The 27,601-nt window shown below is 49.4% G+C and overlaps 1 protein-coding gene and 1 pseudogene across 4 annotated transcripts; one reads left to right on the top strand and one right to left on the bottom strand.

Moving 5' to 3' along the window:
* GTPBP1 (GTP binding protein 1) lies at positions 1-26,529 on the top strand. Of its 3 annotated transcripts, none has more exons than XM_032266670.1 (12): positions 1-421; positions 3,391-3,502; positions 10,407-10,587; positions 11,165-11,513; positions 15,882-16,005; positions 18,616-18,730; positions 20,271-20,415; positions 20,523-20,705; positions 21,471-21,606; positions 22,240-22,418; positions 23,837-24,037; positions 24,968-26,529. In XM_032266670.1, the coding sequence occupies exons 1-12, from the start codon at positions 230-232 to the stop codon at positions 25,058-25,060; spliced, it is 2,010 nt and encodes a 669-aa protein (XP_032122561.1). In that variant the 5' UTR covers positions 1-229; the 3' UTR covers positions 25,061-26,529. The 3 variants fall into 3 exon arrangements, with proteins under 3 accessions (XP_032122561.1, XP_032122563.1, XP_032122564.1); XM_032266673.1 differs by lacking the exon at positions 1-421 and adding an exon at positions 7,147-7,205 and having other exon boundaries at positions 3,473-3,502; XM_032266672.1 differs by lacking the exon at positions 3,391-3,502 and having other exon boundaries at positions 214-421.
* LOC116542033 lies at positions 16,194-18,461 on the bottom strand (annotated as a pseudogene). The gene is made up of 2 exons (XR_004265048.1): positions 17,485-18,461; positions 16,194-17,314 (listed from the first exon to the last, which is right to left on the bottom strand). The product of XR_004265048.1 is annotated as a thioredoxin-dependent peroxide reductase, mitochondrial-like (transcript).
* Positions 26,530-27,601: the final 1,072 nt, after the last annotated feature.

Consider the following 27,601-nt stretch of genomic DNA (forward strand, 5'->3'; position numbering starts at 1 on the left):
GTTTGGGCCTCATTAATTATTCATTAGGTACTTGAAAGCACTGCAGGGATTGGTGGTTGAGAGGCCTGATCGACTGTTTCTTAGCTAGAGATACGTGTCACCCAGTAGGCGGCCGGAGAAGTTTTGCATAAATTATTCCGATGAGGGGCGGGGCGGGGCCGGTGCATAGATTAGTCAAATAAGCCGGGGAGGAGGGAAGCCGGCTACGAATTAGCCTAAGTTATTAAAGATGGCGGCGGAGCGCAGTCGCTCCGCGATGGACTCGCCGGTCCCGGCCTCTATGTTCGCCCCGGAGCCCAGCTCCCCCCGGGCGGCCAGGGCTGCGGCGGCCGCCGCCCGACTCCACGGCGGCTTCGACTCGGACTGCAGCGAGGACGGCGAGGCGCTCAACGGCGAGCCGGAGCTGGACCTCACCAGCAAGGTAGGCCCGGGCGGCGGCGGCGGGCGCTGAGGGGAGCGGGCGGCGGGCCGAGCAGTCTCCGGGGCGACGGCGGGGCCAGTGGCCGCCCTGTCCGCGGGGAGCGCGGGATAGGGGGAAGGGGCCGAGCCTGGCCACCTGCTGGTCTCCGGGACGTGCGGGGGCTCGCGGCGGGAGGGGCCGTCCCCAAGGTCCCCGCACCCACCTTGGCTCCCCCGCGTCGTCAGCCCAGCCTCCCGCCCTCCCGGCTCCCGCCGAGATCACAACCCCTCGGCTCTGCCACGTGGAACGGGGGCGCCCGACGCTGGCAGTGCTCCGCGCGGTCCCTGTCCCCGCTCAGTGCCCCTCCCCTGCATCGGGTCCCCACTTAAGGGGATTGGAGACCAAAAGTGTCCTCTATCTGGACCGCGCGGGACAGCTGAGGGGCGAGGTGGCCTGGGCAGGGGGCCGAGATGCTCGAGAAGACAGGTAGTCGGAGGGCAGGGCAGGGTGGCAGTCGCGTCTCTTCCTGGACTCGGGAAAGGAAACAGAAAGTAGTCACTCTGTTTCTGTTTTATGGGGAGGAGTATGTCCGAGCAATGTCTACTTTTTGAGGCCACCCAAAACAAAATGGATAGGTGGACAGACTCCATAGTCTCGCTATCCTGGGAGTGGAAGCTCATCTTGTATGAGTGGAGAAGTGAAGGACGTTTTAAACTATGTCTTCTGAGCTGTCGAGAAGGTAGGCAAGAATTAAGGGCTCGCCAACAGCTTGGCATTGTGACTGGTGTTTTCAAGGTGCTTAACGTTCCTTAGGGAAAGAATGCCAACTTGGGAGTCAGGCAGGGCTTGGGTTCCCTTTCCTGCCCTGCCATCGAAAGGTTGCTTGACGTTGGGAAAGTTTCTTAACCTTTCAGTTCTTCAACCACCTCATCTTAAGAAAATATAGATGGGTTGTAAAAATTAGAAATGTTTATGAAGACACCTAATAGCGCCTGATGCATTCTAGAGACTCAGTAAATGTTTGAAGTGAACAAGATAGTTCCTAATTTCCTGTGCTGGTTGAATAGTGGATGAAAGACAGAAGAATACCAGTACCACCGCTGACCTTTGTAGTGTAGTTATGATAGACATTTTATCCAGCTTTGAAAGTGTTTGTGACTTTTTATAGTTTATGCTGGCAAAATTGCATGAAACTTGGTCCTAAACTGGAAAGAAGTTTCCCTGCAACCTAAGCAAGTTATTTTCAACTGCTCTTTGCCCTTCTAGTCTCACGTGAGCACATGGAAGCCAGCTAGCCTGTCAGAGTTGGTCCTGTCTTGTGCCTGTAATGCCATAATGAGGATGGCTGAGCTTAGAGAGAGGGATGGCCGGGACCATGTAAAAGACCCAGGAAACATCCAGCTTACAATTACAAACTCCGATGAGTCAACTTGGGAGGTTACAAGGTTATGCACCTAACTCAAAAGCAGACAAACTGGATGTCAACACATGGTCAAGGTGCTGAAGAAACGTAGTTTGAAATTGCAGGGCAGAATTGCAAAGAGGGTAGTTCCTTCATTTCTTGACCAGCTCATTTCATATTCCTAGATGTGGCCAGGTGCGGTGGCTCACGCCTGTAATCCCAGCACTTTAGGAGGCTGAGGCGGGTGGATCACCTGAGGTCAGGAGTTTGAGACTAGCCTGGTCGACATCGTGAAACCTCCATCTCTACTAAAAATATAAAAATTAGCCAGGCATGGTGGCACATGCCTGTAGTCCCAGCTGCTTGGGAGGCTGAGGCTGGAGAATTACTTGATCCCTGGAGGCGGAAGTTGCAGTGAGCTGAGATTGTGCCGCTGCACTCCAGCCTGGGTGACCGAGCGAGACTCCCTCTCAAAAAAACCCAAAACAAACCAAAATATTTCTCGACACGTTATTTCATCACATAGCTGGGGAAGTCCTCCTCACAATTAAAAAAACTGTATATAAATATTGATGATATCAAAAAGAAAAAGTGATGGTGTGGAGGGAGAGAAAGGTTGGGTTGAATAGACTGATTCCAGAGGAAAAGATTAGAAGCTAAAGGTTTATATCCTTACAATAATAATGTGGAGACGTAAGGCTCTGAGAGCTTCCAAAGGCAGAAACGCTTAGTGAATAGCTGCATGCACCAAGGTTTTTCTGGGAATGATTGGGCAAAGAAAACCTTGTAGCTTCACATTTACCGAGTTGTGGACTTGATGCTTTTACATGTTATTACATTTGCTCTTTACAGTGGCCTTAGGATGCAGGTAGTATTAGCTCTGTTTTGTAGATTGAAAAACTGAGACTCACAGGGGTTAAGTTCTTTGTCCAAGGTCAGACAGGAGTGGTTAGAGAATGGGGTCTGACATACCTATTGCCAAATGGCTTCCCCAAATAAGTGTTGTTATTGTCAGACATTTGCAAAATGATGGTGCTAATACTCATCGTAGTGGTAATGGTGATGGTATTTTGTTGATGAAGATGAGTCTTGCAGGCAGTTTTCATTCCCAAATAATCAATATAGCTAAGGCAAGATAGAACAGAATTCTTTTGTTATCCTGGGAGCCACTGGCCTGTGGGTAGAGGGCATGGAGATATATGAGATCTCTGTCCTGTGGGCTTCCAGATGCCAACTGCAGGTAGAAGACTTTGGCATGTAGTGGAAAGCATTGTTCTTTCTATCCACAGTGCCAGATTCTCAGTCACTTGGGTCCTGCCCCTCTTGGGAGGCAGGCTGCTTGTGCCTTCTTTACCATGGGTTATGGCTCAGACATACACATTTTAGGATATCTTATGGATTATATGAGGCCTGAGGCTCAAAGACTACTTCAGGAGAAGCAGAGAGAGCATGAAGGGGCTATGCAGCTTTTTTAGATTAGGGTGCTGTGGGGGTTCAGTCAGGATCTTTAGTTAGGCTATATTGATCAGCTTTGTCTGTGGTGCTCTTCTAGCAAGTGTGGTCCTAAGGCTGTTGGTTTTTTTTCTAGCTGGTTCTAGTGAGCCCTACATCAGAGCAGTATGACAGCCTACTTCGGCAGATGTGGGAGAGGATGGACGAGGGATGCGGAGAGACCATATATGTCATTGGGCAGGGATCAGGTGAGCATAGTTTTCCTTTCACTTTATTTAAAAAAATTATTGGGCCGGGCGTGGTGGCTCAAGGTCAGGTGTGGTGGCTCACACCTGTAATCCCAGCACTTTGGGAGGCCCAGACAGATCACCTGAGGTCAGGAGTTTGAGACCAGCCTGGTCAACATGGTGAAACCCCGTCTCTACTAAAAATACAAAAAATTAGCCGGGCGTGGTGGTAGCTGCCTATAATCCCAGCCATTTGGGAGGCTGAGGCAGGAGAATCACTTGAACCCGGGAGGCAGATGTTGCAGTGAGCCGAGATCAGGCCATTGCACTCTAGCCTGGGCAACAAGAGCGAAACTCCATCTCAAAAAAAAAATTATTAGAGCACATTTTCCCCTCTTTTTGAACTTTTCTGCTTATGTGTCTCAGTTACAGTGATTCTTTAGTGTCTGCAGAACTGTTTGGAGGATGTAAAAGTACAAAGTGAATGTTGATTCTCACCTTAGTCGTCCTAATATGCTTGACTTGAAAGATTCACTTTCCAAGCAGTTTTACAGATGCTTCCTTTTTATCTCCAGTACTTTCCATTTGCATAAGAGGAAATGAAGCACAAAGCAAAGGAACTTCTTGTCTAAGGTAATCATAGTTAGTTCTAGAATTAAGCTTATTTCTGGGCAGCCAGAGGTCTTCTCTTCCAAGCCCTGTTTACAGAGCCCATTGCTAGTTATTTTCTGCTCAGCAGAGGACCTCCATGATTCTTCTTGGTGTCAGCAAAGAAGAATTCCTCTCTTCAGATGCCCAGAATTGCTCTCTTCAGTCAGGCTCCTTGCCCCAGACCATACTGACCATTTAGTCCGGATAGCTGTGATAACAGAGGTCCTCTTCTCTCCGCTCTGGATCCTGTCAGACATGTAGTCTTGTAACCACCCTGAAAGGGACTGGTCATTGTTCTCCAAGCTGCCTATTCCTTGTGATGGAACCTACTATTTTAGAGGAAGGCAGCCCCCACAACAATTCCAGAGTATGTTACGGTTTTTTCCCCTGGTTGCTCCTAGTTGACAACTTCAACACGAGACCTACTTACCTTCATCTTCATTATGGTATTATCTTTGCTGAAATGACAGCTGGGATTGTTAACATTTATGAATTCAGCCCATACCAGCACTTGTCTCTGTCATCTTTGCAGGAAGCCCAGGTGGGCCTGGATGCATCATTAAAGAAACACTTTTCTTTGCTGAATGTAGACTTTGTAAAGCCAGGTAATAATTCTTTTGTAGTTTGAGTTGAAGATTGAAGAAATCTCAAAATCATTCTTAAACTATTTGACACATATGTATTAAGTATCTTCTAAGGCTCGCCACTGTTGCAAAACTTTTGGAAACTTAAAATCTGGTCCCTGCCCCAAGGAGGAAAGACGGCATATACACAAATAACCTCCGTGGAAAACAGTATTTGGAAACGTTGTAAGAGTAACATAAGGAAGAAGGATTAGCTCTCCAGATGCAGCTGTGCCTTCCTTTGAAATGTCTTTCATATCTGTTCTTTCCTTCCCATCCTTGCTGCTACCTCCCTAGTTGTGGGTCTTACCACCTAAAGGAAGGCATGGCCAGAGAGATAGGCAAACTAAGAACTTGCCTATCAAGAAAGGGAGAGAGTGGATTAGCATTATCAAGTGCTACAGACGCGTCAATGAGTACCAGGTTCAGAGAAAGCATTCCATTTGTTGACTAGGAGATCATTGGTAGTGTTTTGAAAGCTTTGATGTCAGGTGCACATCTGGTCTGCTGTAATAAGATGAACCCCTCAAAGATTACTTAGTGATTGTAGAATTTCAGGAACCACATATAGGTCAATTTTGACAAACGTTGAGTCTGTTCTTTGAAGACCCAGATTCTTAAGACTCCCCTTTCCTCTCATCCTTTTATGTGGACTCTGAATTTTACCATGCCTTGACAACTCACAATTAATTAACCCACCCATGGCAAAGCGTAAGATGTCAGGTATTCATTAACACATCTATACACCCAACATTATCCTTGAATCCACCAGCTGGATGCTGTTAGATTCATAGTGACTCCCTCCTGCTGGAATTCTTTACAGATAGAAAGAGATTATAACGAGTTAAACAAGTTGAACATTAAACAGAAGACTAACCCAGATGCAGGGCCCCAGAAGTCAGTTTCATCACTGATTTCCTTGCTGCTTCGTCTCTGTTTACCACGTCCTTCCTTTGTAAAATGGGAATGACACCTTCCCCATCCTACCTCAGAGAAATTTTGTATAGATAAATGAGACATTTAAAAATTATAACCGATGTTTTAAAAGGGGCAGTCTGGCCTAGGTGATAGAATCTGGAGCCTGGCAGGCCTGGATTTGCCTGCTGACTCTTTTCCTTGTCTTAAAATGGGGATAATAATAGGATTTGTCCCATGGTGTGGTAGTGAAGATTAAATGAGAATTCAAGGAAATCATGGTGACTAGTAAGACAAATGTTAGTTAGTATTAGTAGTTGCAGTAGTAATTTATTTAAGGGTCCCAGGTTATGGTTGATTTATCATGAGATTTTTTTCAAAAAGAAGGCTCATACCTATAATCCTAGCACTTTGTGAGGCCAAGATGGGTGAATCACTTGAGGCCAGGAGTTTGAGACCAGCCTGGCCAACATAGTAAAACCCCATCTCTACTAAAAATGCAAAAAATTAGCTGGGCATGGTGGTACACTCCTGTGATCCCAGCTACTCAGGAGGCTAAGGCACGAGAATCATTTGAACTCGGGAGGTGGAGGTTGCAGTGAGCTGAGATGGTGACGGAGTGAGACGCTGTCTCAAAAGAAAAACAAAAAATAAATTTATAGTTTGGGGGACATAGGAGGAGTATTAAGTGTTTTTAAATTACTATTTATTTTTATTTTTTTTTGTAATGGAGTTTCTCTCTTGTCCAGGCTGGAGTGCAGTGGCGCAATCTCGGCTCACTGCAACCTCCGCCTCCCAGGTTCAAGTGATTCTCCTGCCTCAGCCTCCTGAGTAGCTGGGACTATAGGTGCCTGCCACCACTCCCAGCTAAATTTTGTATTTTTAGTAGAGACAGGGTTTCACCATGTTGGCCAGGCTAGTCTCAAACTCCTGACCTCAGGTGATCCGCCACCTCAGCCTCCCAAAGTGCTAGGATTTACAGATGTGAGCCACTGTGCCTGGCCAAGGAGTACTAAGTCTCTGTGGAAGAGTCAGGAAGGGCTGTGAAGAGGAGCTGCCTCTTTAATTGATTCTAAAGGATGAGTAGGAGTTTTCAGGTAAATGGAGAAAATAGTGAATGGGCAGAGGAAACCATACACATGAGGCGTGGAGGCATTGGAGAAAGGAGTATATGGTGGACCAGAAGTAATCCAGTAGGATGAGTGGAGAGTGTGAGGTCCTGAGTGGTAGGAGGAGAGGCTGGACAGAGGAAAGCAGGGGTCGGATTCTGAATGAATGCCATGTCAAAGAGGTTAGACTTTTATTCTAAAAGTCTAGGAAGGCTTTGCAGCCTGTAGATCAGGAGAATCCATATAGGAAAGGTAAATGAGCCAGCAGGATGGAAATCTGATTAGGGCCTGGCATGGCTGAGTATGTGGCCTTTAGTAATTGGACCTCTGCAGCTTTTCTCCTCCACCTTTGTCTCCACTTCTACAGAGTGAGGAATGTGTTGCATGCTGGAGATGGGTAATGTGACGAGAGCCCTGATGGACAAGGTGATGTTGATGATGCCCTTGGTGTGGAGCAGGACCTGAAAGAACAGAAGCAGGGGAGGGTGAATAGAATTGGGAGCCTGGGAAGCATGGCAGGGTTAGCCAGCCTTCTCAGGACCACTTCCAGCAAGCACCTCTCTAACCTGAAAGGCCTTCACAGCTTGCTTGGCCATGCATTTAGAAACTCCTCTTTGTTCATTTGTTTTACACTTTACAAACGTTTGAGGACTTGATATAGGAAAGGCACTGGTTGTGGGGCATCAGGAAATTGTTGCGATGTGGGCCCTGTTTTCGAGATGCTTTTGTATTGTAGGGGGAGGAGAGGACCTGTATCCAAAACACTGTTGCACAAGGCAGTACATGGCAAATGTAAGGGAGACACAAACGTTTGTGGGCAGAATGAGTAGGATTTTGCTAGGAGGAGGTGCACTGTTGGGTTTTCGGGATAGGAAATCCACGAGCAAAGGTGTAGAGCTAGGATCCTGCAGAGAACCCCAGCACAAGGAAGGGGGAGTGCTGTGTGTGTGATGGGGCCACTTGTACCAGGACAGAGCTTACAAGGGGTGAGTGAGGAGGGAGTACGAGTGAGGAGGGAGTATGGCACAAATGGGGAGGCTGTTAAGCAGCTGGGCCTGGGGAGCCTTTCAGAGGCTTTGACTTAGAAGTGACAGCATCAGAGCTGTGCTTTATTTAGGAACCTGAGGGGATGGTTGGAGGGAATAGAGACTGAATTTGTAAAGACCAAAGTGAAGAGTCTATTGTGGGGTGATTCAGGTAGAATAAGCGCCTGAACCAGGCTGGTGGTTGTGGAATGGCGAAAAGGGCAGACGTCGGGGAAGAAGGCAAGGTAAAATTCTAGAATCAGCAGGACTGGACTGGTGAGACTGGTGGCTAGAGAGATGGTATTGTCATTGTCAGAAATAAAGAAGGAACTGGTCAGGCAGTAAGAGGAACCCTTGCGCTGGAGGAAAAGGCTCTAGATTTGGAATCCGAAGACCTGAACTCATGGCCCCTCCCAGCTCTGAGACTTCTTTGGGTTCTTTTTACCCCACTGTTAAATGAAAAGGGAACAGTAACGCCTACCTCATAAGATTACAGTAAGAACCAAAATGCTTTATTAATATTGTTAGTGTTTGTGCTGTTGTTTAAAAGAGGGTTGGTGGGGGGGTATTGAATTTGGATATCAGACTTCTAGGAGTTATCATCCAAACAACGGGAACTTCAGTCTGGAGTTCTGAGCATAGGATGGTGTTAGGAATAAGTGTTTTTATAGTTTTCAGAATGACAGCTGAAGCCATAGAACAAGATGGCCAAGGGGAAAGTTTGGCAGAAACAGAAGAGGGTCACTGACACACGACTGGAAAAGACTAGCATTCAGGAGACGGGAGCGGGGGACAGGGGTGGGGAGGCACGTCAGGAAAGGTCAGGTGATGGGCAAGCAGGGTGGGAGGGAAGTGCTTCAAAAAGGAAAGGCAGAGTGGCCAGCAGTATCAAAAGCTGGAGGAGTCAAGAAGAGGGCATTGGAGAGAGAGGTTAGAAGGCCACTGGTGGGCCGGGCGTGGAGGCTCACGCCTGTAATCCCGGCATTTTGGGAGGCTGAGGTGGGCAGATCACTTGAAGTCCAGAATTCGAGACTAGTTTGGCCAATATGGTGAAACCCCATCTGTATTAAAAATTCAAAATTTAGCCAGGCATGGTGGCAGGCACCTGTAATCCCAGCTACTCGGGAGGCTGAGGCAGGAGAATCACTTGAACTTGGGAGGCGGAGGTTGCAGTGAGCTGAGATTGTGCAGCTGCATTCCAGCCTGGGTGATAGAGCGAGACTCCATCTCAAAAAAAAAAAGGCCACTGGTGGCATGTAACAACTGTGGTTTCTTCCTTAGTGGGCAGATTTTGAGTGAGTAGGTGGTGGGGTAGTACTGTCAACGTGTGTTGATGACTCTTGAGATGTTTGATGGTGAAAGGAAAAACGGGATGGTAGCTTTGCAGATAAACAAGGGAAAGGGAAGGGGGGTGGTTTTCCTTAGTTTAGGAGTTTGTTTGGAGTGGGAGGAAGAGAAAAAGAGACAAGGAGAGTACTTCGTGCTGCAAGGCCTTTCGACGGAAGAGAGTCACAGTTACTGAAGAGGTTAGCCAGCCAGGGGAAGGAGCAGGGGCACTGTGGGAGACAGGATAGCTGGGAAAGGCTGAGGGAGTGATTGTGGAAACTAAATCCGACACCTCATGGAAAGCAGCTGACAGGTTGTCATATAGTAGGAGCTCAATAACTGGTCGGTTGGTCCTGCCCTCTGTCTGGTTCCCTTCCTTGTCCTGAGCTCAAACATGTCAGCTGAGCTGCCTTGGTTAAAAATCTTATTTCTAAAATGTTTCTGAATTCCTTCCCCATTTTCCTCCATCTTTCTGTTGTCTTTATCTCTTGCCTGCATTACTTAGAATGACTTCCTAACTGGCCTTTCCCTTGCTGGTGCACACTCAGCACCGCTACCCAGGAGATCCTTCTAACCCACAGCCATCTGGTCATGTTACTCCCCTGCCTCAGCCCCTGGGCATCTCACTGCCTGGTGTGGAAAGTGTGTCGCTGCTGTCCGTCTGTTGTGCCACTTCCACCTCTCATGTGGTCTCCTGCCACTCCATGTCACCCATTCTGCTCCCCAACATGCTGAGCTGCTTCCTGGTCCCTGAACATGCCATGATCTGCTACGCTACGCTTTGTTCCTCTGGCTAGGAGGTCCTTCCCTGTTCTTCTGCAGGCCCAGCACTTGTTGACCTAGCTTGGCATCAGCCCTCTGCAGAACTGCCCTCAGCTTCCCTAGGCAGTGCTTTCCGATCTCTTCGCAGAGTCCTAGAGTGCAGCACTCAAGCTGTATTGCAATTAATTAATTTTCTATCTGCCTCCCCTGCTGGGCTGTGAGCTCGCTAGGGGCACCTGTAGTCCTTGTACCCAGCATGAGGGTTGGCATAAAACCTGGGAGAGCCTCAGTGACTGTTGTTGAATGAATTAGCAAATGTTCTGCTTGATGAGGAGGTCTGTGGCACTGTCAAGTTTTAACTTGATGTGTTCCCAAGTTTTCTCTCGGGTGGAGAGCACCCCTGTTCCTCTGCAGTGCTGGGGTTGGGAGGTAGTAGCCTTTGTTAGGTGGGGTTCCTGGCAGGCTGGTTGGTCAGGACTCCCTCTCCTGCTGATGTCTGGGCTCTTGTCACCAGATGGGACAGAGTATGGGCTGAGTGAAGCTGACATGGAGGCCTCCTACGCCACAGTGAAGAGCATGGCGGAACAGATAGAGGCCGATGTCATCCTCCTGCGGGAACGGCAAGAAGCCGGGGGCCGTGTGCGTGATTACCTGGTTCGGAAACGAGTCGGAGACAACGACTTCCTGGAGGTCAGGTGAGGAGGCCTCAGGACGCTGTGGGGTCCATTCTTCACGGAGGATGGTGACTGAGCCTGTGGCACTCAGCATGTCGGCTCCATCCTTTCCCCTCCTGAGGTGTGGAAAGAGTGTCTGGGTGTCCGGGGAGGTGGTGGCTCCTTTCTCTAATTCTGTACTTCCCTGTCCCTAGAGAATTCCCTTTGGGAAGAACATGAAGAGAGGCCAGCCATGCATTCTGTGGCCATTCTCTGTGGGTGTGTTTGTTTTCCCTTCAGCCTGTGAGCCTGGAAACCAGGGTCATGGAGAAGAGGGTTTTGTGCCTCTGGTAGCCTTGTGGCTCTTCCTGGCAGCACCTGGCAGCTAGCGGGAGTTAAGGGAGATAGCCACTTTGGGAGTCCGGGCCCTTCTCATGCTCACAGCAGCAGCTCCAGGAACCTTCCCACTGTGCTCCTTCTGCTCAAGGAGGAGCCATGAACTGGAGGGGCTCAGGGGCAAGCCCGGACTTGCAGATCCAGTTACTGGGGTTGTGAGTGGGTGCTCCACTTCACTCATGCACTAACTCTCACACAGATGTATGGGTTCATGTACACACAGGGTAGCAGTGGTGGGCAATGTGGATGCTGGCAAAAGCACCCTCCTGGGTGTCCTGACACATGGGGAGCTGGACAATGGCCGAGGCTTCGCCCGCCAGAAACTCTTCCGCCACAAACATGAAATTGAATCTGGTCGCACCAGCAGTGTGGGCAACGACATTCTGGGCTTTGACAGCGAAGGCAATGTAGTGAACAAGCCTGACAGCCACGGTGGCAGCCTGGAGTGGACTAAGATTTGTGAGAAGTCCACTAAGGTCATTACCTTCATCGACTTGGCTGGTCATGAGAAGTACCTGAAAACCACTGTCTTCGGCATGACAGGCCATCTGCCTGACTTCTGCATGCTCATGGTGAGTGGGAGGTGCCCCTTGGAGGGGAGGCTTCAGCAGGACTGCATGGGGCTGGTTATGTGCAAGCCTGAAACTGTTCTGAGACTGAGGCCTGTTGGTTTGGGGCTTTGATACTGGGTGAGACTGGCAAGTTTTGCGGGGGTGCCCAGTGCTCTGAGTAATGGTCTTTCTCAAGGTGTGAACCTTGATCTCTCCCTTACATGAGACTAGGGAAGGGATCTTTTTGGTAAAAAGCAGGTACCCTTGAAGACCTGTCTTATTTTTTGCAGAGGCATGGAGAAGGGTTTCTCCTGGGGCTTGTTACCTTCAGAAATGTTTTTTTGCAGAGGATTGGGCTACTTTGAGGAGGTGACACTAGGTAGGTAGTACCTTTAGATGGGGGTGGGCCTGGGGAAGAAATGGAGAAGAGAGCCACAAGGAGGCACAGGCCACAGTCAAGAGGCCCTGAGAGGTGGCCTCTCCTAGAGCGTGGGAGGAAGATCGGCCAGTGCACAGCCCTTGTTGAGAGGCTCCTGTGTGCTGGGTACCATGTGAGGTCTGATGATACAGCAGTGAACAAGGCTGTCCAGAGGCTCCCAGAAAGCTTAGGATCAAGTGTGGTTAAATTTTTAAGCAGCTATTCCTGCTAGGAACATTAAAAACAAACAAAAAAATTTTTAAGCATCTCATCTAATAAGATTAACTGAGAAAAAAAAGGAGCAGAGGGCTCTGTGTTGGATCCCATTGCTAAGCCTGCCTTTGTGACCCATTGATCTTCCTCCCTGGACAGACATGGGAGTGCTGAGGGAAGCCGCAAGGCCTGTAACCTTGTGCACATCTCCACAGCTTTCACAGCAGGAGGAAGGAAGAGGGAGGGCGGGAAGGGAGAGAGTCAGAGACACACGTGCCTTGAGTGTTCCCTTGGCAAGCCCTTCCCAAAACTTTCCCCATTTCTCGATTCCTTCAGCTGCCTGTATTAATAAATGTAGTAAACATGAGCATCTGTTCATAGCAGACTTGATCAAGTTGCTCCACAAACACAGGTTCTCAAGCAAATTCTCCCCAAACTGGAGCAGTAAAGGGAGGCAGAGCATACCATGTCAACACTTACAGCCTCTCTGCCTGAGGCTCTTGGGACCTCAGCATGCCTTTCCCATCTCCTTGAATGTTGCAAATGGCCATGACCAGCTTCTTGACTGGGCTGAGGAAAGCTGCTCACCAGGAAGAGATCTCAGTAGATGATCCAGAGGGCATATTTGGGGGAGTTGTTGGGTTGATATGAAGAAGGGTATAGAAACTGGTTGGGAATAAGCATTTTTCCAGCTCAGCTACAGTGAGTAAGACTAATTAATGAAAATGTCTTCACCCTAGACAAAATATTACGTATGTATTATCTGACTTACTGGTTGTGATCCAAATATTAACATTTCTGTAGAAAACAATGAAATATCTCATTATAGTTCCATGGTATTCAGTTTCTAGGAAAAAAATATTTAAGATATACAGAAAACAGAGCTGTAGTGCACTCTCTTCTCCAGGTTGGGAAGAGCAAAAGTGAGTCTGCATTGGATAGGAAAGGTGGCTGAAGGGCACGGAAAGCCTTAGGGGAAAGACTGTGGAGGTGTCCTGGTGGAGAGAGAGGGAAGTGCCAGCCGGGGTGACTCACCTGGGAGCTGTGGTGACCCAAGGGGCATCTCCAGGACACACTGGAGTGGATAGAGCACTGTGTAAATACATCACAGCAGTTTTTCTTTTTAATTTTCTTCTGGTTTAACATGGTACAAAATAGTGAAAAGTCTCCCTTCTGCCTCTGTCCAGTTTCTTCCCAGAGGCAACCAGTATTTCTAGTTTCTTGTGTACCTGCCAGAGATATTTTGTACTCAGACCAACACATGTGTGTATATTTTCTCCCTCCAATTTTAAACATTCAGAAAAGATAAAAGAATAGTATAATGAATACTATAAACTCGCCACTTAGATTCAGCAATCTTGAACATTTTGTCGCCAGACACAGTGGCTCACGCCTGTAATCCCAGCACTTTGGGAGACTGAGGTGGGTGGATCACTAGGTCAGGAGTTCAAGACCAGCATGGCCAAAATGGTGAAACCCCAGCTCTACTAAAAATACAAAAAAATTAGCTGAGTGTGGTGGCGGGCACCTGTAATCCCAGCTGCTCAGGAGGCTGAGGCAAAGAATTGCTTGAACCTGGGAGGCAGAAGTTGCCGTGAGCTGAGATCACGCCACTGCACTCCAGCCTGGGTGACAGAGTGAGACTTCGTCTCAAAAAAACCCCCAAAATTTGCAATAGTTATATGTATATATGATGGGTACATATGTGTATATATAATTTTTATTAATTTTTTTTTTTTTGAGGTGGAGTCTTGCTCTCTTGCCTAGGCCGGAGTGCAATTGTGTGATCTTGGCTCACTTCAGCTTCCACCTCTCGGGTTCAAGGGATTCTCCTGCCTCAGCCTCCCGAGTAGCTGGATTACAGGTGTGCCACCACACCCAGCTAATTTTTACTATTTTTAATAGAGACAGGGTTTCACCATGTTGGCCAGGCTGGTCTTGAACTCCTGACCTCTAGCAATCTGCTCACCTCGGCCTCCCAGAGTGCTGGGATTACAGGCGTGAGCCGCTGCATCCAGCCCTATTAAATTTTGTTTTTTCTCAAAGAAGGCGATTATGAAAACCTATTTAATTTTTTTAAAGAGACAAAGCCTCGCTTTGTGACCCAGGCTAGAGTACAGTGGTGCGATTATAGTTCACTGTAACCTCAAACTCCTCAGCTCAAGGGATCCTCCCATCTCAGCCTCCCTAGTACCTAGGACTACAGGTATGCACAGCCATGCCTGGCTAATACTGTTTTTTTATTTTTTTAGAGATGAGATCTTGCTATGTTGCCCAGGCTGGTCTCAAAACTCTTGGCTTGAAGTAATCCTCCTACCTTGGCGCCCCCCCCCCCCCAAGGTGCTGGGATTACAGGTATGAGCCACCGTGCCCAGCCAAGTATATAAGTTTAGTTTGGGGCTTTTTTTTTTTTTTTTTTGGCTGAATCACTTGAAAATAGTGGAAATGTCTTCACCCCAGACAAAGTCACAATATAAACATTGTGACCTTTCACCCTCAAACACTCAGCGTAAAAGTTAGGCTGGTATCTTACTGTGTTTACAATCAAGAAAATGAATAATAGTTACCTAATATCCTCCAATATCTATTCTGCATTTATGTTACTTCAGATGTTTCCCACGTCTTTCAGCTGCTTTTTTTTTTTAAGGCATTAATTAATTACCACTTATCCTTCCCACCTTTTATTTTCTACAGCTTTTTTTTTTTTTTTTTTTTTTTTTTTTTTAGGAGAGAGGGGGTGTAACCATGTTGGCAAAGCTGGTCTTGAACTCCTGACCTCAGGTGATCCACCCGCCTTGGCCTCCCAAAGTGCCAGAATTACCGGTGTGAGCCACCATGCCCAGCTAACCACTCACCTCTTTTTATGATAGCATTCTATATATATCTTGCTTTTTCCCTCCCTCTTAAAAACATATCTTAGAGATTCATCCATATCAGTAGATAAGAATTTATTCTTTCTTTTGTACAGCACATTTTATACATGGGCCCTGATTTATGTAACCAGTCTTTACGGTGATACTTGGAAACATTTATTGTTACTGGAAGGATAGTAACAGTAATAACGGGGGCGGTTGCTTAAACACCTAGTTCATGATGGTTGTGTGCTGGACGCTTCATGTGTGTTATGACATTTAAAAATCAAGTGACCCTCTGAAGTGGATATTGTTATCTCCCCATTTTACAGATGGGGAAACTCAGGGCAAGGGATGTTAAGCTGAATCCACTTTTCGTTGTTATTGTTGCTGTTGTTCTTTGAGACAGAGTCTCTGTCTCTCAGGCTGGAGTACAGCATCTCGATCACGGCTCACTGCAGTCTCAGCCTCCCAGGCTCAAGTGATCCTCCCACCTCAGCTTCCCAAGTAGCTGCGACTACGTTGCATGCTACCACCCCCAGCTAATTTTTGTGTTTTTTTGTAGAGACGGGGTCTTACCAGGTGGCCCCGCATGATCTCAAACTCCTGGCCTCAAGTGATCTGCCTGCCTTGGCCTCCCAAAGTTCTGGGATTACAGGCATGAGCCACCACTCCTGTCCTGGATTCACTTTGATGGCTCAAGACAGTTGTTTTCCTTGACTGGGTTTATCTTTTTTATTATTTGCTATTCTCCTCCTATTTTGACAGCCCACATCATTGAGTCAGGGGTTAAAGCGATTTTTGCCCAGCCCAGCTCGCATCCACATCTGCCTTTGAGCCCCTGTGTCCACCCAGCAGCAATCTCTTTCTCTCTCATCCTGACAGTTTCTTTCTGTGTTGGGGCAGGTGGGCAGCAATGCTGGCATTGTGGGGATGACCAAAGAACACCTAGGCTTGGCACTGGCACTCAATGTACCTGTCTTTGTGGTAGTCACCAAGATTGACATGTGTCCTGCCAACATCCTGCAAGGTAAGTGAGGCCTCCGGCTAGCAGCAGCTCCTCCGATTGGGAGGCAGAGGTCCCTACTAAACTTCTTTCCTTTTTAAAAATTTTTTATTAGTTCTCTTTAATTTTACAATACGTTTATTTTTATCATATGTTTGACATCAAACACTTCAGCAAAGAAAATAATTATAATAATTTCAAAATGTAATCCCTGGATCCAATAAATATCCTTTATAATCTATTACATTAATCAATATCTAGAAATATATATAGACAAAGTTAGCTAATGAATAAAATAAGAAAAATGACTACATATACTATAAATATCAGGGATGAGGGATCATGCATGATCAGTCGCTCTGCCACTTTCTAAAATAATATTCACATTTGCTTCAGTCACATAAACATTCATTGCAGGAGTTAAATTAGACTGCTGATAACAACTGAAAACTGTGATCTTTGTTAGCTTAAAAGAAAATTCAGTTTAATACAAAGACGTTCAAGATGAACATTTCAGGACCCTTGATCAGAAGCTTTCAATGTGTGTTGCTCTACTTTGTTGTAGGCAAGATTCAAGTAAGGCTAAGACAGGAGAGTGTTGCCATTGAAGACATGATCTAAGAATTGCCTTCTACAGAAGCAAATTATGTTCTGTAGAAACTAGCTAGCTAGCCAGCCAGCCAACAAGATGTTACCAATAAGGGATTCCTTATACTAGCAACTAACCATGTTTAAAAGGCCTTAGCTAATATTACAGAAACAAAACATTTAGAGTAATAGTTATGAATATAGGCATAATTGGTTCCTTGCCTTCTACAAATTATCATCTTTAAAATGATAAGAGCAGGTTTCAACTGTGGTTCTTCTCTGGGGTGAGAAGGTGCAGATACACATGGGTGATCTACTGATTTACATTCTTTGGAAGCAGCTGGATTTGGCGTGATTGTAGGAGAACCCCATGTCCAGTTTGCTGGGCAGACTTCTCCATGGGTTTCTACACACTGGAATGCCTTCACCCAGAAGAGGGTTTCTTCCATGCTTCAGCCCACTGAGACATCATTGACATTCAAGTGCTTGATGACTCCATTGGGGTCATTTATGAGGAGACCTCTTAATGTAAGACCAGGACCTTCGAACGGCACACTGTAGGCTCAGGAAACTTGCTTAGTTAAATCTTACAAGAGTGCAATGTTCATGTGGCCCAAACCACCATTCTTTCTTGGTGTATATATCCAGGCAAGATGGCTAAAGTGGGAGTCCACTGAGACCACAATAACTTCACAGTTCACATCATGAAATTCCTTAGTTTTGTCACTAAAAGCAACAATTTCTGAGCTGGGCATGGTGGCCTGTGCCTGTAGTCCCAGCTACTTGGGAGGCTGAGGCAGGAGAATTGCTTGAAACCAGGAGGTGGAGGTTGCAGTGAGCTGAGATCATGCAACTGCACTCCAGCCTGGCAACAGAGCAAGACTCCATCTCAAAAAAAAAAAAAAAAAAATTCTGTAGGACACACAAAAGTGAAATCCAGAGGATAGAAGAAAATCATCAAATATTTCCCCCTTAAAACATCAAGGCTTAGGTCTTTGAACTCTCCATTGATAGTGGCTATATACTTGAAATAGGGCACATGCTGGGTGACAGCAGGTGCATGACATGAGGACCTGGAGCTAATGAATTTTGCTTGACCAGAACCAGACTGTAATATGTTTGTCAAGCTTGTTCTCCCAGAAGCAGCAGGCCTGAGGGCTGCCATGGCAGAAATGCCCCAAGGAATGGCACTTACAGGTCGGGCAACTGAGGCTCAGAGCAACTTTCCCACAGCAGCTGCCATCTTCAGTACACAGGGGTGCCCCGGGTAAAATGTCTTTTCTTTGTCTTGTACTTAGATCTTGGCCTGAATTTCCATCAGCCCAGAATCTTTTGCTACTTCTTCCCCTATTTAGTTCTTGGTCTGAGCACAGCCTAGAATTATCCTCTTCCTTGTTCCTTCCGGTTCCAAGTGCGGAGTTCCTGAGATCCTGAATCTCGCATCTCTTTTCAGGTGATGCCAGGCAGAAGGAGTTGGGCTCTACCAGCTAAGCTGGATATATATGGGGAAGTTTGGACAGAGGGTCTAATGACCTGCTACTACCAGAGCTTTGACACAGGGTTGCAGGACCAGGGCTTTGTGCCTTTCTCCCTCACTGCTAAAGATTGTAGAAATGTATCCCTTTGGGAGGCCTCATAATAAGGGTCTCTGTAGACTCCTAAATGTCTAAGAGATCCTTTTGTTGGATGAGATTTTTTTCCAGGAAGTAGTGCATTTTGAGAACTGAAGTGTGAACTGCATTGTTTTTCTTGGGGACCCTCAGGTCACATGCCTACAGGAGGCAGGTCATCTAGACACAAGAGAAATCTGCCAGGTTTCAGTTGCAGAACCCTAGAAAAGAAGGCCTCTCTGTGGTTTCCTTATTCTAGCACACCCAAAGTTTCGATCCTCCTTTTTGCTTCTCCAGGCATTGTGGCATTTAACACTGGTCCGTCTATCTGTCTGTCTCCTGCTTGCGTCAGTAATGAGTGGACCCATCTTGCCTTGGAAGCCTGGTCAAAGAGAAGGCTGTGTCCCCCTAATTCTCTTCCATTTCACCCTTTAAGAAACCCTGAAGCTGTTACAGCGCCTGCTGAAGTCACCAGGCTGCCGGAAGATCCCTGTGCTGGTGCAGAGCAAGGATGATGTGATTGTCACAGCCTCCAACTTCAGCTCCGAAAGGTAATGGGTGGGGAGCGCACACTTCAGGCAGGCACCCCTGCAGGCAGGACCATAGTGAGTGATGGGCCTGGAATGGCTGTCGGTTTGGGCATGAGGTCTCATGAAAACAGCACATCAGAACACCTCTTCCTATTCAGAGATTGGTGGAAATAGAAGTTTCTGATCTTAGCACAGGGTCTCCCATGCATTTATATCATGTAACCCAGATTGTGAGGTGCTGGCGTTCCTGAGGTTAGCATCCTGGCTGAGACTTTAGTGTCCTTATCTGTGAATTGGGAAGAACATTCCCTTCCCTGTAGGGCTCCGATGAATGTTGGAAATGAAGTATGCAGAGCACTTAGCGCTGTGCCTGGCTGATGATGGCAGATACACAGCCATTTTTGTAACTCAGGTTTTTATACTGTTGTTCCTCAAAAGCTCACTAATCATAGATCAGGTTTGGCATTTACTCATTATGTATTCTTTCATTCCATAAATATTTATTGGATGTTTGTTCTGCCAGTCTCTTCATCTAGATGTTGAGGATTCAGAGTTGAATTGAACACAGTCCTTGTCCTCATGGTGTTCAGTTCCTTGGTTAGAGATGTTCTCTTGATAATGGTGAACTCTATGAACTCTGCCTCTTCGCTCAGAGCAGCCTGGCTTTTTGCCAATGCCTCTGCCCTGATGTGATCGTCAGTACCATCAGTTGGCCAGAAGAGGGGGCATGTTTCAGGCAGCCCCATTTGAGCTTGTTCATATTTCCAGTGCCTATTCTGTGCACTATTCTAGGAGCTGTGGGGAATGTCTAATTCCTAATCTAAAGGATTTTAATTCATTCACCCTAAATAGGAGTGATAGAGACTGTTTGCAGGACTCTGAAAAACCAGATGCAATCACGTGTAACAGAAAAAAAGCTCTCCAGGAACTCAGAGGAGTTGAGAGTGTCCATCCAGGAAGGGATTTATGGAAGAAATGGTATTTGAGATGAGCTCAGAAGGGTGAGAGGGCCTGGTATTTCAGTAAAGGGGAAATAATTTAGGAAGGAAGGTCAGAGTGAGCAAATCCATAAGGGCAGAAAAGTGCCAAGGTTTTAGGAGAAGGGAAAGTTCCCTAGTGTGGCTGGAATGTAGGAATTTGCAAGAAGTGAATCTGCAGAGATGCCTACAAGCCCACGCAAAGGGCTCTTTGTTGGGAGAGGGATTCAGGTGTCTTCCCTGCAGTGGAAAGGTGCTTAAGGGTTTTAAGCAAGCATGCGTGTGCTTGAGGAAGCAGCAGTCATGAGGTTCCAAACTAGGGCAGTGGTGGAGGACAGGGAGGAGAGGACAGGTGTCAGAGACAGAACTGAGTGAGAGAAGAAGGCCTCAGAGCAGGGTAGCCAGGAGTTTGCTAGGTCAGGGCAGAGAGGTCAAGCCCTCGGAGGCAGGTGAGGGAGGGGTAGGGTCACAAATAGTGGCATCTGTTCCTTGAGCCCTCTTGCTGTCCCCGTCCTGTATCAGGGGAGGAGCTGGCCTCCTGAGCTCCTCTTTGCTTTCTTCCTTCCTCTTCTCCCTCTGCTTAGGATGTGCCCGATATTCCAGATCTCCAATGTTACAGGCGAGAACCTAGATCTGCTGAAGATGTTCCTCAACCTCCTCTCCCCCCGCACCAGCTACAGGGAGGAGGAGCCTGCTGAGTTTCAGATCGATGACACCTACTCTGTCCCAGTGAGTGGCTCTGGGCAGGTGGCTGGGTGGACACATCCTACAGTGCATCAAGGGGTGGGGTCTGTGCTGGGGATGGACTTATGAGGCCAGGGTCTTCTCCTTGGCAGGGTGTGGGGACAGTAGTGTCGGGGACAACACTGAGAGGTCTGATCAAGCTGAATGACACGCTGCTGCTGGGCCCAGACCCCCTGGGTAACTTCCTGTCCATTGCTGTAAAATCCATCCATCGCAAGCGCATGCCTGTCAAGGAGGTGCGGGGTGGCCAAACAGCATCCTTTGCGCTGAAGAAGGTGAGTATCAATGATACTGAAAAGTCCCCTCAGACTCCATTATGCTAGGCTCTGGGCCAGATGCCGCACTCACCCACTCCCGTCCTCATGGCTGCTCTGCAAGGTTGAGATTACTGGCTTCATTTTTATAGATGAGAAAACTGAGGCTCAGAGCCCAGGGACTTGCCCAAGACACACAGCTTGGAAGTGCTAGAGCGAGGACTACCTGCCTCCTAAGCTCTGTTTCTCCCTCTGGTGCCTGAGCACGGTGCCCTGAGCTCAATCTTAAGGTCAGATAGGAGTATCCCTGCTGTGCAAGGATCCTTCTATGTAGGGCTGTTGGGATCTGTGCCAAATCCTCTTTCCATTCAGCCTTCTGTCTTCTGGGGTTTGGGGTGGGTGCTATTTCTGGGGTCACCTACCTTACCCACCAGCCAAGTTAACCAGGAAAAGTCCTTCCCCACAGTGATCAGGTCATGCTCACCTGTTCCTTCCCCCTGAATGCTTGCCTGCCTTTGCCTCCTCATCCATCCTTCATGGCCCAGCAGCTAAAGTGCTAATGCCTGCATGAAGCCTTCCTGACTCCGAGTAACAGTGTTGACTCTTCCCATGGAGCACTGAGGCTGCTCCTGCTGTACACCCTAGAAGGCTTGTGGTCCAGTGGTGAGGAAACCAGGCCGAGTTGGGGTGGTCCCTACCCCTAGAGAGACTCTTGGTCCCTGAGACCAGGGGCGAAACCAGAAGGCATCATTGTCCCTGAGGGCTGGGGTTCCCTCTTTCTTTCAGATCAAGCGCTCGTCCATCCGGAAGGGCATGGTGATGGTTTCCCCACGTTTGAATCCCCAAGCCTCCTGGGAGTTTGAGGCCGAGATTCTCGTCCTCCACCACCCCACCACAATTAGCCCGCGCTACCAGGCCATGGGTAGGTGTCTGAGGCCCTGCCAGCCCAGGAGGCCCTGGTGCTAGCTCCCGTCAGAAGGTGCTCCAGCAACCCAAGCCCCCCAGTTCCAGCTGCAGCTGCGTGGTGGGTCTCCTTCCTATTTAGTGATACTGTTCCTCCTGTTCTACCCATGAGCCACAGAGTTGATTCACTCCCACAAACAGTGAGGGCTGGGCTCTGAGACCCAGACCTTTCCTCAAGGACCTCACATGCATTCCTTCAGCTAGTGTCTGCTGAACACTGCTGTGTGCCCAGCGGTGTTGCTAAGATGCTGGGAACAAAGATGAGGTAGATGGACAAGGACCCTTCCCCACAGAAACCCACAGTCCAGCAAGGAGGCACATGTGCAGAGTATGCTGTAATCCCAGGAACTAAGACCCTTGTCTGCACAGGGCCCGGGGGTGGGGGATGACAGGTGGGCATTAGCTGGAGAAAAAGGTAGACGGTAGAGCAGGATCAGAGCCAAGAGCAGGCTTCACAGGGGTCTGTGGCCCCAGAGATAAGCCCTCGCCCTTCCACAGCTCAAGCATATTTCATGCTTTCACTCACTGCCTCCCCTTGTCTGGAAGCCACCAGGTGGCTCCAGCCTGTTCTGACCTCTGGCTCCCTTGACAGTGCACTGTGGGAGCATCAGGCAGACAGCCACCATTCTGAGCATGGACAAGGACTGTCTGCGTACTGGGGACAAGGCCACTGTACACTTCCGCTTCATCAAGACCCCTGAGTACCTGCACATAGACCAGCGGCTGGTGTTCCGGGAAGGCCGCACCAAGGCTGTTGGCACCATCACCAAGGTATGGCCAGGGCAGACCTTGCCTTGCCTCCAGGAAGCACCAGGGGCCACTCCTGTTCTGTGACCTTGAGCACAGGGCAGAGGTTAGTCACTACCCTGGGAGAGCTGGACCCACTGAGGTGTGGCCTCGGTGCCATCTCTCTACTCCTTTAGAGGTATCCCGTGGCCTCCTGTCCTGGGCACTGGTGACCATGGAGAGGAGAAGTAGGGTTGGGGTGTGGCCTTCCTCCATAGAAAACGGTGACAGAATGTCTGGGCCCTGCCAGGCTCAGCCTCCATGGTGCTGGCAAGGGTTCCTCTGGCCTCACTGGGGCCATGTCTCAGGTCTCCTGTCAGAGCAGAGGTCTGGTTGGAGTGAGTGCTGGACGATGCAGGGGTTATGGACCTGAGTTCTCTTGGGGCTTATGCTGTTTGTGTGTCCCAGGACCTACCTTTTGCCCTCTGCAGACCTTGCTCTTGGTCTTGGGGAGAGGCATTTGATAGAGGGGTTTGACCCCTGCTCCATACAAAGGAGGTACTGGCCCCAGCCTGTCTGAGATCTTGGAATCAGTCTTCGGCTGGCCTTGGCTCCAGAAAAGGCCCCCATTGATGGTCAACCTGGGGTTGCAGATGTCCTTGAAGGCCTGCATGCCCCTGGGACTGGCTGAGTTTGGCTAAGGCTGCAGCAAACACTGTAATGTCCTCTGGGACTCACTGGGCTTCTTTCTTGCTTTGTATGAGATAGAAGTTGCGCCACAAGGGAAGATTTCAAGGCAGTTACTTCTGGCTGGCAGCTTTTAAGATTTCTGAATAGCCAAACTCCAAATGTTTCCAGCTGATGAGACATTCACTTGGTCTCTTTGGGAGGCCTGGACTTAACACTTGCCCTAGACTCTTGTCACGGGGCCAGCAGCAGGGTCCTGGGACTGGAGCTGCAGCTCATGCTCTGAGGAGTCTCCACCAGCTTAGCAATGAGGAGAGCCCAGAGCTTCACTTGCCAGGCTCTGGGCAGGCTCTGGACCTGGGGGGCTGGACTGAGCAGGAGGTGGGAGCGAAGTTTACAGATGTCTCTGCAGGAACAGCACCTGTAGCAGATAATAGTAGCAGATCATTTCTCTGCAGGAACAGCACCTGTAGCAGATAATAGTAGCAGATCATTTCTCTGCAGGAACAACACCTGTAGCAGATAAAAGGAGCCTTTCTGGGCGGGGCAGAGGCAGGAAGTGAGGCATCACCCCAGGGCCATAGCAGTCCTGGGCTGCTGAGTGAGGATGAGAATGCCTCTTCATGGCCTTTCATGGCCTTCCTGCCCTCCACCTTGTCCTGAAGTGGCAAGGGCAAGGAATGGGAGTCCCTGGAGAAGGGGTTGGGGGTGAGGGTAGCCAAGCCAATGGCCCTGCTCTACAGCTCTAGCCTCGTCCTCCTCCATGGCTCCCACAGCTCCTCCAGACCACCAACAACTCCCCGATGAACTCCAAGCCCCAGCAGATTAAAATGCAGTCGACGAAAAAGGGCCCCCTGATGAAACGGGATGAGGGGGGCCCATCTGGCGGGCCAGCAGTAGGAGCACCCCCACCTGGAGATGAAGCCTCCTCTCTAGGGGCTGGACAACCAGCTGGGTCCAGCAATCTTCAGCCTCAGGTGAGTGTGGGCCCCTCGAGGCTTTGGCATGGTGGTGGGGGCTGTGGCTTTTACTGTGATTTGGTAAGGGTGACATGTAGGCAAGCCTCAAGCCTGGCTGGAGGGTCTCCTCAACAACTCTGTCACTTAAGTGCCCCTAAGTGTGAGGCATTTGTTTGTAAAGCTATAAGGTAGTGCTTTCCAAACCAGGGAATATAGCCCACCTGGAACCAACTTAATTGGCCCTAACTAGCATTTGGTTTTAATGAAATAAAATAGAACAGAAAAATGTCAAAGCTTCCCTTTCATAGTAAGTATTGCAAGTATTGCTTGTGTGAGTGTCCAAGTGATGTATGTGTGCCCTGCAGTCCAACAGGTTTGAGAGACACTGCCTTAGAGGATCCTCCTCTGTCCCCTCCCTGACATGCACACATCCTGAAGCGGGGGTGGCCTTGGGATGTGCCGGTGCGGCTCTTACTCGGCCTCTCCTGCCAGCTCTCTCCTGCAGGCATTCTCTACTGGAGTGATGAAGGCGTGGTGCCCCCTTGCACCCCTCTCCCCAGCATTTTTCTCCATCTGTCCCCTTTGGAAAAGGAGGCTATCCTGGGTCTGTCTGTCCATTCTGCTGTCTGTCTCCCATTGGGTTTTCCTCTGGTTAATTCGCTTCCTCTCTCTCCTGCTCTGCTTTGTGCTTCTCTGAACGGCCGCCTCTCACATTCTCATCACGTGTGTCCCACCCGCCCTTTAAGGAAGGCAGGGCAGTCACTGGCTCCATTTTAGAAACAGAGGGGAAATGCTGCATGCAGAGTGACCCAGTAAATTCCTGGTCAGGCTGGAGTGAGGACCACACTACCTGCTTACACATCTTCCGTCCCCCTCTCACCAGCCCCTCTGCTCTCTGGCCCTGCTCTTGATAGGCCAGTGCTTCTCAAGCTCCTTTCTTTCTTTCAGCCAAAACCCAGCAGTGGAGGCCGGCGACGAGGGGGCCAGCGCCACAAGGTGAAGTCCCAGGGGGCCTGTGTGACTCCTGCCAGCGGCTGCTGAACCTTCCCCTGGCCCACCCCTACCACCCAGGGGGTCCTCACACTCTGGCCACCGCTCCACCAGATGGGCAGAGCAGCTATGACCGCCACCCAGCCCTCCTGCTCGGGCCACAGCCAGAGTCTCTGCATTGCCCCCACCCCCATTTTCCAGGGGGTTTGTAATTTATAAGCTGAGGAAGGCAGCCAGACTTCTGGAGGACTGACCATCTCCCACTCTCCTCCCTACCTTCTTCCTCGCACATTTTTTGTACATCTGGGCCCTTAGTTTTTATTCTGTTTATTATATGTCTCTGTCTCTCTGTTCTCTCTCTCTGTGTGTGTGTGTGTGTGTGTGTGTGTGTGGTGGAGTGCCACCCCCAGGGTCCTTTCAGCCTCTCCTTTCTTCTCCATGGCTGCCCACCTGTGTGTCTGTCTCTCAGAATCCTCAGGGCCGTCAGGGGATGTTGGGAGCAGAAGGAGCCGCCCTCCCTACGTATCTTGCTGCTGCTCTGGGCACTCAGGGGCCCCTTCGTGGAGCAGACTGGGTTGGGGGCTTCTGGGATTTGGTGTCTGCTGCTGCTGGAGCAGGAACCCCCAGTCTAGGACTTGGGCATTTTAACAGAAGGTAGTGGCTTCCCCTTTTCTCTCTCTCCTCCTTTTTCCCTTTAAACCCCCAAACAGGTCATGCCAAAAGTTCTCTGGTTGTAACCTGTAGACGTGTGGAGGGGAGTGGCAATGAGATTGTAGGACTCTTCCCCACCCCAGACTCTGACCCTGACCCTTGCCACCGATGCAAAGACAGCTGGTGGGTTTCCCCTTGGAGACAATCCTGCACTTGCCTGGGCTGGCCCTGGCTGCCCTCAGCTTTTCCTGATCTGCAGGGCCTGGAGCCTCCCCTCACCCTGCTTCTTGTTGGGCCTTAGGCACTGGTCGTCAGACAGCGGGGCCTGGGTCTGCTCAGGATCCTGTTTTCCAGCACCTCCTGTTGGAGGGGTGGAGAGATGTTCCCCTGAGCTAGGCTGAGACTAGAGCCCTTTCTTCCCTGCCATGTCACCCCTATGGCTGCTACAGGAGCATAGTAGTGAAGGCCTGAGCTCCATGTTTGAAAGTCCCAACTGGAGTGTGGGGAGGGCAGGTAGCCAGGCTTAGCACAGAGCATTTAGCACTCTGGAAGAACACCTGCCTGGAGTGGGGTTGTGCAGGCCAGAGATGGTGGCATGGGCCTGAACTCACCTGGACTGACTTCTGCACTGAAGCCACAGGTGTAGGGTAGGCTGGCGGGTGGGGGTGGTTCCTTCTGTAGCTGGGGCAGACACCCAGCTGGCTGGGTCCTTCCTCAGCCTTGCCTCCTCCTGTCCCCAACCTTTTCCTTTCCTCCTGCTTGCGGACTGCTGGTCCCCTCTCCTCCCCTCCTTCCAGCCATTTCTAGTTACCACCTACCCCTGGCCATGGACTGATCAGCATTCAAAATAAAAGCTTGTTCCAAGTTGACATTGTGGTGTTCCCTGCCCAGCCCTCCACGTGGAGGTGCTGCCATGGGAACACAGTTGATCTGCCTGTCCTGGGGCCCCTGGCAACAGCTGGGAGCAGGGCAGTGCTGTGAGGAGGCCAGCTTCCCTGGTCAGGCAGGTGTGGCTTCCGTGTTCAGGCTCCCTCACCAGCTGGTGACACGGGACAAATTTACCAACCTTCTCTGAACCTGTTTCCTCATCTGAGACAAAGCAGTACATCAAGGTTGTGTGAGACCCTGGGGTATCCTGCACTCAGGAAGGGCTCCCTTAGTGAGCGGTCTGCACGCTGTTAGCCACCCTGCCACCTCTGTGCCCTGGGCAGGCTCGAAGGGAGAGCTGCAGCTAGGACTGTCAGGGGTCTCGCGTGCTCATGTTGACATTCCCTGCGGCTGTCTGAGTCGATGTTTGTTGTTTTTCTGGTTAAGGGAACTGAAGCTCAGAAGTGTCACCAGCAGCTGTTCATTCCCATGCCAGCCTTGCCCCCTGGCTTTTCCCAGGCAGCTGCTCCTGTGTGTCTGCTGGCCCGGCCCGGTCTTCTGTCTCTTGGCTGCTTCCCTCCTGTTCTCTGTCCCAGCTCTGCTTACAGGGGCCACTGCCTGCTGGTGCCTCCATAATAAGCCTCTGGCATTGAGCCCCCGGCATGGCAGGGGCCTTTGGGGTCTGGGTTTCCACAGGACTTAGCCATGGCAGAACCTCATTTTATTTGAATTCTTTGCCCCTACAAACAGCAGTAGTTGCCAGAACCATTCTCGGCATTCAGGAGCTCTGGTGACCACCTTGGCCTCTGGCCACAGACACTCAGGAGGGTGGGGTTGGATCTGGGTAGTTGCCAGGCCCACACCTGCCAGCAGGCGGCTGACTGGAACCATGCTTTACTGTGTTTAACGGGGGTCCCTACAGCCCTTCCAGCTAAACATTTGAAACAAAACACCAGCCCTTTTGTAGTGAATGCAGAATAAAATTGTTAATCCAATCACCTGGAATGGCAAGGCCTGACCCTTGTGTGTGTGCAACAGGCATTTGTGGCGTCTTTCCCAGGGTAAGGCCTGTGA

Source organism: Sapajus apella, unplaced genomic scaffold, assembly GCF_009761245.1.
Source record: "Sapajus apella isolate SASKATOON/1434 unplaced genomic scaffold, GSC_monkey_1.0 scaffold160, whole genome shotgun sequence".
Lineage (NCBI taxonomy): Eukaryota > Metazoa > Chordata > Mammalia > Primates > Cebidae > Sapajus > Sapajus apella.